The 11,616-nt window shown below is 34.0% G+C and overlaps 1 protein-coding gene and 1 pseudogene across 1 annotated transcript; one reads left to right on the top strand and one right to left on the bottom strand.

Annotated features, from left to right (window-relative positions):
* Window positions 1–1,817, top strand: part of LOC107744553 (sodium/potassium/calcium exchanger 3-like) — a 20,359-nt pseudogene extending 18,542 nt beyond the window's left edge.
* A 3,720-nt stretch (window positions 1,818–5,537) lies between these two features.
* Window positions 5,538–11,268, bottom strand: LOC107744557 (chloride intracellular channel protein 2). The gene is made up of 6 exons (XM_016558270.1): window positions 11,197–11,268; window positions 8,885–8,994; window positions 8,322–8,447; window positions 7,585–7,685; window positions 6,439–6,608; window positions 5,538–6,328 (listed from the first exon to the last, which is right to left on the bottom strand). The coding sequence occupies exons 1-6, from the start codon at window positions 11,248–11,250 to the stop codon at window positions 6,170–6,172; spliced, it is 720 nt and encodes a 239-aa protein (XP_016413756.1). The 5' UTR covers window positions 11,251–11,268; the 3' UTR covers window positions 5,538–6,169.
* Between the last annotated feature and the right edge of the window lie 348 nt (window positions 11,269–11,616).

Below are 11,616 nucleotides of genomic sequence, written 5' to 3'. Positions count from 1 at the left end.
TTAATTTCAGTTTAATTTGTACAAATTTTTTATCTGTTTTATTAGTTTCTTTAAATATTATTATTATACATTTTTTGTTTTTTGTTTATTTTAGTTTTCATTGGTTTTTATTTTAATTTTAGTTTACGTTTTATTAGTGTTTTTTAAATATTAAGTTTTGGTTTAATTTATTTTTATTTTAGTTTTCTAACTTTTGTGCTTCAACTTCAACCTATTTAAGTCTAATTAACACTCATTTTATTGTTATTTATGGAATATGTTGTAATATTTATATACTTACAGTAATTTTATTAATATTTTGCAATAGCCTTTATTTTTTATAGTTTATTTCTTAATTTCAGTTTAATTTGTACAAATTTTTAATAAGTTTTATTAGTTTCTTTAAATATATATATATTTTTTTTGTTTGTTTGTTTGTTTGTTTGTTTGTTTTTTGTTTTTTTTATTTATTTTAGTTTTCATTGGTTTTTATTTTAATTTTAGTTAAAGGTAATGACACTGGTTCTGTGTACTAAATTCAAGTGGCACCAAAATATTCATTTGATTCTTGCAACATTCTCTCTTGGTCTTCCTCCAGGTCTTCATTAACAGTAAGGGGCTGCTGTACTCAGTGATTCTTCTCCTTGCTTCTGTTTTTCTCACTGTAAGATGATCATTTCTAATTTGAGAACTCTATCTTGATCTCATATTTATGCTCGTTCATATTTTGTAATCTTTGTCTCATGGCCTGTTTTCTGTCTGTCATTGTTTGCACAGGTACTGAGCGTGTACCTGAACCACTGGAGGCTGGACCGGAGGTTAGGCCTCGGGCTTATGTTCCTGTATGCCATCTTCCTGCTCTGCTCCATCTGCTTTGAGAGACTCTAGATCCCGCTTTCCATGTTTTGCTTAGCTGTAGGGTAGATCTAGACCTAGATAACCATATTTTAACCCCAGTCACTGCTTTATTAGTAGCGGTTATTTCAGCCATGGTTTGAGGCCGGAGTAGTGAACGTTACATTTTGAAGCGTGACTCTGCTCCGGCTTTAAGCCAATCACCTGCGAGACAGTGCTGCCAAACTCAAGGAGACTGTACTTCATACTGTACCTCTGAAACATTTCTACTTAGCATACAGAGCTTCTTTAAGAGAACAAAAATCAGCTTCAATTTCAAGGTGTGATGAATTTATACAAGCGGTATTAAATGTTTACAGCACACAGGACACTTCCTCTAGCCTCGCCTTTTGCATATATCTATTCTGAAATCTTATAGTCACAATCAAGCATGATACGAAGAAAAATATGACATTGCAAAAGTGTGTTACTACTAAAAAGAGTTCTATTAACTCTTGTAACAGAGATCACTCAATTTATTGCATTACTTTGCATTATTTATTTTTGACTTTAGGTCTGTAAAAATTTGTGCTTTAGGATTCGAGGATTTTCCTGTTTCAGTATATTTAAGAGCAGTTTGTTCATTTTTGTGTTGTTCCTTGAAAAAGAAAATATTCTGGTATTTTGGAAAGCATTTCTTGTAGTATTACTGATTAACCAAAAACATCCCCTGTCTTTGGTAAGTGTTTACATACCAAACATACATAGTTTTACATAAATTCCCCCTTTAGAGGTGTCTGCTGCACATTTTGATTTGTTGTAATGAAATTACTTTTGTGCCCTGCTACAACACTATGATTATGAACATGAGAAAGTAACAATCAATTAAATCTTTAACAATGTGTAACCATTATTCACAAATAACCGCTTTATACACAGGCCTTTACAATGTTAAAAGCACCAAATGAAGATGTTGGGAATCTCAATATAGTTATAATATATATTTTTTATTTTTTCCAATGATCATATATTGCATACTGTCTACAGGACAGATAATGAATTATAATTAACATAATTTAAATTCATAATCAAAGGATTTGGTACAGCAGTGTTTTAATTGTTGTGAAGTTATCTTTAAAGTTATTTTTGACATATTATCCTTGATTAAATGTGCTTATGTTTTAGTTATGTTGTATGTTTTAATTTGTTAAAGTCCCGCACACAGAAATTTTGTTGCTTGTGGTTTGCAGTCCTCTTAGTACTAATGAGCAAAATGTAAAGATGATTTTTATCTTACCACTCACAATAAAAAGTATGTGTTAATTAAATCAATGTGAGAAATAAATTGTAAACAAGTTACAGCCTGAGTAAACCTCTTATGTTCCAGTTCAACATCTTCCGTTTGTTTTCATTTTAGAAGTCACAGTGAAGCAGCTCAATATCTCACCATTTGTTACAGTTCTGTCTATATTCTTAAAGATACCTGTATGTTGTTGAGTGCAATAAAACAAGGTCTGTGCAATACCCCAAAACGTCACTGTAATGAGTCATTTGCATTCTTCCCCATATGGAAGTGTCGCAAATAAAGTTTCATTTTGTGAGATGCTGAGTTCTTTTTAAGAGTTTATTTGTAAGCATCAATTGGGAAACATTTTTAGGAAAGAAAGTTTTGTAGTTTTTACAATGGATTAACATTTACTATAACAGCTTATATCTTCAATTTGGGATCTAGCAATGTGTGTTGACCCGGTCCTTAGACTTAAGTAGGCCCATTAATTAAACGAGTTAATTTTTTTGATTTTGATCTATTTATCAAAGAATTCTATAAAAAAAAAAAGTTTCCACAAAAAATTAATCTGCACAACTGTTTTCAAATTGATAATGATATGAAATATTTCTTGAACACCAAATCGGCGTATTCGAATGATTTCTGAAGGATCATGTGACACTTAAGACTGGAATATTGATACTTAAAATTCAGCTTTGCCTCACAGGAATAAATTACATTTTAAAATATATTCAAATAGAAAACATGTATTTTAAATTGTAATACTATTTTACAGTTTTTACTGTATTTTTGATCAAATAAATGCTGCCTTGGTGAGCATAAGAAAAAAAAGCATAAGAATCATACAACCCTTAACTTGTGAACAATAGTGTACATTTTTTTGACATTTATTAACAAAACCAATGATCACACCAACCATTCACTGATATATAAAGGTCAAATTTAGTTTAGAAGAATTTCAGTAAACTTAAAAAAAATCTTGCTTTTCTCCAAAGTACACCCAAAATAAATTATGTTCTTTTATATGTTCTTGTTGTTTCTTTCTGTTTCTGGACACAATGTTTCATCAAAGACAGTGGAAGATGAGAGATGTTAGTCCAATACTTCCACCTGCAATTTCGGGAAAAACAGACACATAATCCATCACCGTGCTACGCTGTTTGTCCATTTGGCACCAAACCTTTGTGTCATATTATATACCTTTCACTTTGATAAATACAGCAAAAGAGAAACCAATAGCACTGTCCCAGGACACACGTCATCTGGTGCGTAAGAGGGCTTCTTGAGTATTCATGGATTGCTTTGCATGTGTGACAGTAACTTTGAACATCGCTGAGAACAGAATTGTCCAAAAATGCTTGTAATGCAATTGGCTTGTTCCACATAATAAAAATGCACCGATTCATTAAACAATTGGGACTGAACAATAAAACATCAGACCAAATTTAGATAAAAAATAATTCCACATTTTTTAAATACGTCATAAGATGTCAGACATAAAGAATCTGAGCCAGAGCAGTCACTGATGGAAAGTGAAGAGTAAACATTTGTTAGGGGTCTCTGTGCAAGCAGAGATAGGCTCTGTCTGAATTGACAGCACAACCTTAATTGTGTCTATGACGAGGTAACCATCACGTCAAACCATTAAGATTGGGATGGGGTGACACGGGCAATATTGATCCCTTCAGGATAGATGGCCTCTGAAGATATAAAACTGAAGATCCTGGCTGGGAGCGAGAGAACTGGAGACTGGAGTCACCCGCCAACCTCTCAACATGTTGTCACTGGCACTGCTCTACATTCTGGCTGTGGTTTGCTCTGTGTGGAGAACTCATGCACTGCCTCTTTATTCAGACACAGAACAGCCACAACAGGAAGGTAAGATTAGCAGCGTGCTCTTGATAAGTTGGCAAGCTCATGGTTTTTGTTAAGGCTAAATGTATGGTGAAACCATGTGTAATGGACATTGGGCTGATTGCTCAACATCCCTTCTGCTTTCAATGTAAATGTTAAAGAGAAAGTGGTGAATGCAGTATGGGAAAGATTTGATAAAAACCCATGAGCTTGATCAGTGATAACAAGATAACTCAATTCTTCTGCACTTCAATTTTTAAACATAAACATTTAACTTAGAAACAGAAGAGTTTTTGGTGAAAATTCAAATAACACAAACATTTTCAAAGTTGTAAATAAAACAAAGATTATTAAAATATGTTTTACAAGAAAATAGGGATTCAGTATTTCTTTTTTAAAATGTCATGTTTAAGTCAATGAATTACATGCTGTTTTTTGTAATTATTTGTGAAAATGACTAGCAATTTCTGAATGTAAATTGTTTCACCACCAACTTTTTTTAGAGTAGTTTTCGAATGTAATGACTCAGTTTTTGTAGTTTATAAATGTATTTTTTTTATCTTTGCAGAACTGATTCAAAAACTGGTGGCAGAGGTTGAGGACAGACAGAATAATGACTTAACGGCGCAAAGGGACATTAAAACTGTGCTCCCTGTCCTGCTCCAGAGAGGTGAGACTGTGACTCTTGGGTACTTCTTATTACATAACATTTGTCCTGTTATTAGAATGGATACAATTTTCAAAACTTTCTGTAGCCTAATCATGTTTTTTTTTTTACTTTCCTTCTAGGTGCAAAAGAGACCTTGCAACAAGGCAAAATAAATAACATGGTATTAGCCTACTCGTTGTTATAAATGTACAGTTCTTTCTTTCTTTCTTTCACATAATTAAAAGAGTGATAATGAATGAGTATGTTCTGTCTTTAGGTGGATGATTTAAAAGCAGTCGTCTTGAAACTCGCAGCAGCTGATAACCTGCGTTCTCAAGGCTATCTACGATCTGAGCAAAACTTACCCAAAAACAATAAGAGAGGTGAGCAATTAAAGTATCTAAGCAGAAGTTTTCGTATGCTGTATGTAGTGCAAAAAAATGTTTTTATGAATGTTTTAAAGTACATACAATTATGTAATGCAGATAAAAAATGTCAAAGACAACACAATGGCTTTTTATTCTTCTTATATTGCATTACTAAATCCAATTTTTGTCCTTCCTTTTACAGCCTGTTTTTGGAAATATTGTGTTACAAACTAGGAATCAATCTGCTGAGATGGACAGAGGACCAGCCTAACACACCTTATGTACAAACACCTAAAATGTATGCTTTTGTTTTTCCCCATAAAAAGTCCACCCAGCTGCTGTTTGACATTGTGAATATTGTTTTATATATATAGTAATTTAACAGGAATATGAATGTATTTTTTTATCATGAATGAAAACTGACCTAGAACTGCAACAGTAAAATAAAAATATAGTCTGGGTAAAACAGATGAGTTGTAAGATTTATGTTTTTAAACCAATCTTTCATCAAAGCTCTGGATATGCTTCACGTTCACATAAAAAGAGAAAGACAAACGTGTGATGTGTATCATATTAATTTTATTTTTAAGTAAAATCTGAAAGAAAGCAGTTTAATCTCTTTCTTAAACAATCCCAACGTCTAACAATGGTGTCTGTGTGACTCATACATCGATCACAATAACCCTTAATACACAACAACCATTACTGCCGCATGACTCACTGACTCCAGTTCTGCGCGTGATTTGACTGAACTTTTATCTTTACAGTGTTTTCAGCTCATTCTTACAGATGATTAAAAACACATAGCCTTTTAGGTATACATTACATATAACCGAATACCCCCTAATGAATGAAAAATACATATATACACAAATAGGCACAAAAACATTACATATGATATTGCAGTTAAAAGCACAACTCTGTTGACTGTTGTGCTCAAGATCATTTGCAAAGGATCCTATAACCTCTAAAACTAGTAAAGCCTCTTTGCCAGTAGCAGTCACTCAGAAGGGCTTTGAGATCACAGGCACAATGAAAGTACTTTAGTAAACTGTGTGTGGTGTGTTTTTGGCTTCAACTGTAATAGATTTCCACACCTGTGAACTACAACTATGTAGATGGCTATAAACTTGGCTAAGAACTTGTATTTACACTATTTAAACATTTTATCACAACATTGCTTCATTACTCTGAAGTTCAGTTCCTCTTGGCCACACTCAGATAGACTTTCTCAATTTCAATGTCAGCTGGACAGGTCTGGCTGAACTCTTCTCTCTCATATGCATTCTGCAGGTAACGCCACACTCCAGTGAACTGAGCAGGAATCTCAAAATTGCAGTACTTTTTGGCAGCAACCTACAAAACCAAAAAACAGAATGAACACGTTTATAAATATGTATTTAAAATGAAGTAGCTTTATTAAATCACACAGGCCTGTGAACGTATAAACCACAGAGGCGTATCACCTTGATGACGTGCAGCTTTGGTAACAAGTTGCAGTCTGCCAGTGTCAAGCGGTTGCCATCAAGGAACTTTCTTTTGGATACGCTGATGTTTTGATCTAGCTCATCCTGAAGCGGAGTGTTCAGATAGTCATCCAGGCGCGTAAACTCCCTCAATAAGGATTTTTCGTGGACTGAGGAATCAAACAATAGAGAAAAAATATTTAAGAGTGATAGCCTATAGTAGGCTACATTATAACCTAATTGTGAAGCCACAATGTCTATACGCACAGGAATACTTAGATACTAATTTTGTTTTGTTCCATTATGTAGGCCTAAGTGTCATGTAAATTAATCTAATTATGTAGCTAAATATTTTATAATATCATCTGGATTTAGCTTTACTGATACAAAAAGTAAAAATCTTTATATAACTGTTTACAGATCACCCACTGTCTGTACCGGCAGGTGAGGATTTTCAATTACTCTTTCTGCCCCTCAATAACCAGTAGGTGGCAACAAATTGCTGCCCTTGTGAGTAATTGAACCATTCAGTCATTGAACCGATTCGTTTCAAAAAGCTGATTCATCTTGAAGCGACACGCGACTATTTTATTTTAAACGAGTCATTGAATCATTCACTGAACTGATTTGTTCAAAACACTGAATCATGCAGCAGGAACGAAGCACTTCAGTAATGTTGAGAATAGCTGCGGCTGTGTTTGGAACTTTCTTCGCAATATTGTGTCTAAAATGTAAGTTACTCAATATTAACTTCTTATATAATGAACTACTGTATAAAAGCAATATCACACAATCGTGCTGTGCTACTCAAATAAGGTCCTAGAAACTTCTCAAGCAGATTTCGCAACGGTATTTTCCATGTTGACCATCAAGCTGGTGACTTGTGTATGAGAATGTGATTCATACTATCACTATTTGCTATAATACTGACAGTAGACAATAAACTTTTTCCCTAATGTTACTGCACTTTTAGACACAACACACCTTTTGAACTAACAAAAAGCATCATGAATTTGTGGCGTAAAATGTAGGCTAGTTCTAGACACTAAGTTGTTATGGCTTTGTAAACAAGTAAGGAAAACGTTTTTTTATTTTTTATTTCATGTATATGTATATATATGTGTCTTGGCTGTGAATGAAACTTACAAGCATTGTTTGGGCTGTTCTTGATGAACGCGGAGAACTTGGCAAAAATGTCAGCACCAACATCAAAAGACTCTTTGTAGCGGGGGCTGAGATGAGGATAGCTGATAGGATCAGAAAGAGAGAAATATTTATAGCCAGTCTTCACACACTCAAAAGATAGACATCTAACAACATTCACATAATAATGCTGACGTTTAAAAAGTGCTTAAGCTTGTCTATATACATAATACATGTTAAATATGCCATAGGGTTTTATTTTAAAAATATTTTGTCATAGGCACACTATTCAAAATTTTGGAGTCTGTAGGAAATTTTATGCTCATCAATACTGTTTATTTGGCCAAAAATACAGTAAAAAAAAAAAAAATACAGCTATTTGATCATAACTACATTAACAGTAATATCGTTTCTTTGATTAATAGAAAGTTCTGAAGAACAATTTAATGCATGTTTGCTGAATAAAAGTATTCATTTCTTTCAGTGCTGGAATTCTAATATCTTTGGAACCATCAAGATAAAATAAGTCGGCAAGAACCATTCTGAAGTACTGGGTGGAAAGTCTTTGATGTGGATGATTTATTACAGCAATGTCAATACATTAGATATTACTTAAATAAGTGCAGCCATTTGATTTATGACAGAATAACACTAGAATAATATGTTTATGGAACTTTTTGTCAAAATGAAGCCAATATGTTTGATATGGCATTACATGAGCTAACAGACATGCACAGTACCGGGGAGGGGCGAGGGTGGTCTCCAGGAACTCTTCGATCTTAATGAAGTCAGTCTTCAGTGTGCCATTGTACAGGAGGAAAGGAGGGTTGGTACCTGGAGCTAAGTCTTTGAGCTCTTCTGGCTTCCTAAACAACACAGGGTGGAGCAAAGCAGACGGAGTGTAAGCCACGGGGTGCGGACATGGTCAATATGAAGTCATTTATTGTATATGGAGAGTCTGTGAATGAGACCTAAAGTGATTAATGTTGCTTTAAAATATTAATCTCAATATTAAACACAATTTAATCACTCAAAGCACACGGATATGGGAGTGTCCAGCTAGTAAATGGGTGAAAGCTGCATTTGCTTTAGAAGATTTAGTTGGGAACAGTGCAATTGGAGAGTTCTCACTGCCTTGATCATGTTTGTAGTACATTGACCGCCCCCACCCCCAGTGTTATCAAATTCAGTCCGGTGCTGGCCCACAGTTCCTCAGATTTCTCTATTTGTCTACTGAATTCCATTCCATTAGATAGCCTTATCGTCGTGTTTCAGAGATATGAAAGCTTAATTTGACACTCACTTCCTCATGTCAACAGTGGTTACTGTGAACCTGACTCCTTTCAGCCAAAGAACCATGAAGAGTCTCTGACAGAAGGGACAGTTCCCCACATTCTCTCCATCATGACCGGCCTTGAGTTGAAAAAAAACAAAAAAAACAAAGAGAAATCCATGGTAAGTATCACATAAGCACAGACTAGACACTGTAGATTTCCTTAACCCTCATGTTCTGTTAAGATTGACTGTACTGTTTTTTATGTTTGGAATCCAAGAGACTCATAAAAATATTAATAACCCAGTTGAAATTAATCTTTATTTTCCCTTTAAAAAATTTTCTTATGTTTTTTTTTTTCTGATTTAGATCATCCAAAAAAGTCTGTTGTCATTTATTAACCCTCATGTCATTTCAAACCTATTTTTCTTTGAGATTTTCTTTCTTCTGTGGAACATAAAAAAAGATGTTAGTGTACAAGAAGAATGTATCAGTGTCAATAAACTTCAAAAAGTCAGTGTTGTTTCAGTGTGCTGATTTGGCACTCACAAAAGGTTTATTAGTATCAGTGCTGAAAACAGTTGTGCTGCTGCTTAATATTTTTGTAGAAACAGGATTCTTTAATGAATAGAAAGTTTAAAATAACAGCATTAAACATTATAAATGTCTTTACTGTCACTTTTAATCAATGTAATACATCCTGTCTAAATAAAAGTATTAATTTCCTTCGAGAAAAAAAATAGCTAACCCCAAACTTTTAAACAGTACTTTATACAAGTGATTTGCTTTCTCCACAACTTTCCATGTATCCAGGTATGTTAAACATAAAAAAAAAATCTGAAGAAAGACAGAAAGTTATTGGCAGGTACTGGTTTCCAGCCAGGACATTATCCGGGCATTAAGTTTAAGGTCATTTCCTTTAACCCTAAAACACAACACAATGCAATTCATCATTCAAAATACCAGTAAAAAACCTGTGAAAAATCAATACAGATTTAAAAAAAATTTTTTTTTAAGAATGTAGCATAAGGAAACAGCATTTGTGTTTACATAATGTTTCAGACTGCTGCTTTTTTGAACAGACCATTTTCTTAAATATACGTAAATGTAGTCAGTATGTTCTTAAGATATTTTAGCACAATTGGGGTCTCTGAGACCCCCAGCAGTCTGTTATTATTGATGGATTGCTTTTATTTTTTAACTAAATGTGTCCCTCCCTTCAAAAAGAATAGGACATAAATAGCCCATGTATTGTGTGGGTGTGGGTGGACAATTCAAGAGCTTGATCCAAATAGAGGAAAAGCAGGAATTGTCTAGAAGAGGGAGATAACAGATCTGCACAATGCTTCTATCGCCCATGATGCACATCTTTTCAAATAAGAACATAAACAAGTGAATTATAAATAACTTGGTGACCATCTAGAAAGCTTTGATGATCTTTGGGATCTAAAGGTCACCACTCATCCATATCCTACTCATTTAGTTCATGAATTGTATCTAGACTAGTAAAGCATGGTAATGGGATCTACAGTATAGGAAATGTATAAGCATGTTTATGGGTGTGACGACAGGGAGCCAAGAGCTGCCAGTCTTTCTGTGTGTGTGTGTGTGTGTGTTTGTTGATAAGATGACCTCAGTCCTGTCTGTATGTCAGATAAAGAGCAGCGTAAGAGAGAGCAGTTATATATCAACCATACTATCCAATTTTCAGTAGTACATGTGTTAACTGAGTTGACTGTGACGCCCATGTCAACCTCTGATTCATGGTGCCCAAATGAAAACCTTCCCTAACGGAAAGCACTGATAGAGTGTAAATCCACCATTAATTCAATTTTGCCAAATGGCTCAAGAAGTCACAAGCAATTTTTTTTATTTAGTCTATAAGAGTGTGAATTATTTTTCCCCTTGTCAATCAGAAATAAATTACACTGATATCATAAGTGGACAATAAGAGGCGAGATGTACATAAACTATTTTATTAACTACAACAATTCAATAAAAAGTTAGTATAATTCAGTGAGTTTAACATCATTATTCCAACAATAAGGATTACATAATAACGGACCTAATCAAAGTTGACACATGCTCTGTTGACACGTCTCCACCTCAATATTCAGATTACTGGATGATTTAAATGGTTGATTTTTAAATTATTTTTATTATAAATAAATTATATTTATTTTTATTTTCAAAATAGATTTATTAAATATATTATAGATATTATTTTACATTTATATAGTATTGTTTTATAATATTTATATTTAATATAATTTGAATTTGAATATTATTTTAATTTGGAATAACAGTATCTGACCAACTAAAACTAAAGTTTAACAACTGACCTTTATGAAGAGCTCAATTCGTGGTTCTTTATCTGAGTCTTGTCTGAGTGCCATTTTCTTCAGCAGGAAAGAAGACCTCCGTGAAAAGTATTCCACAAATGACCAGAGAGTTGAAGATCCCCCAAAAGATTGGTAAGCAGCTGTAATGTGTGAAAGTTAGTCAGACTCTTGCTGTTTGCTGTCTCCCTCCGGCTACAGACTTTAAAAGTCAGGAGGGAGGGAGGCTAGAGAGGATGGGCGTGACCCCAGCTATATAACTCTGCTGCCAGAATGTGACAGAGAGCTCAAAAATAGCTTTTCATTTTATCCAACATGCATTTACACTCCATCACAGTGTTATCTCAGACGTGAAGCAGGGGCCACATTCCATTCATGTAGACTATTAACACTTTGACTTAACACAGACGTGTGTTTCTGCTG

This window comes from Sinocyclocheilus rhinocerous, unplaced genomic scaffold, assembly GCF_001515625.1.
Source record: "Sinocyclocheilus rhinocerous isolate Xijiao unplaced genomic scaffold, SAMN03320098_v1.1 scaffold557, whole genome shotgun sequence".
Lineage (NCBI taxonomy): Eukaryota > Metazoa > Chordata > Actinopteri > Cypriniformes > Cyprinidae > Sinocyclocheilus > Sinocyclocheilus rhinocerous.
The sequence above is the reverse complement of the archived record's forward strand: the minus strand, read 5'-3'. Positions and strand labels throughout refer to the sequence as shown.

Coding starts and splice junctions, on each gene's coding strand:
- LOC107744557 (XM_016558270.1), bottom strand. CDS start 11,250: ATGGCACTCAGACAAGACTCAGATAAAGAACCACGAATTGAGCTCTTC. Junction 8,995..11,196: donor GAATTGAGCTCTTCATAAAG/GTCAGTTGTTAA, acceptor TTTCAACTCAAG/GCCGGTCATGATGGAGAGAA. Junction 6,329..6,438: donor CAAAGCTGCACGTCATCAAG/GTGATACGCCTC, acceptor TTGGTTTTGTAG/GTTGCTGCCAAAAAGTACTG.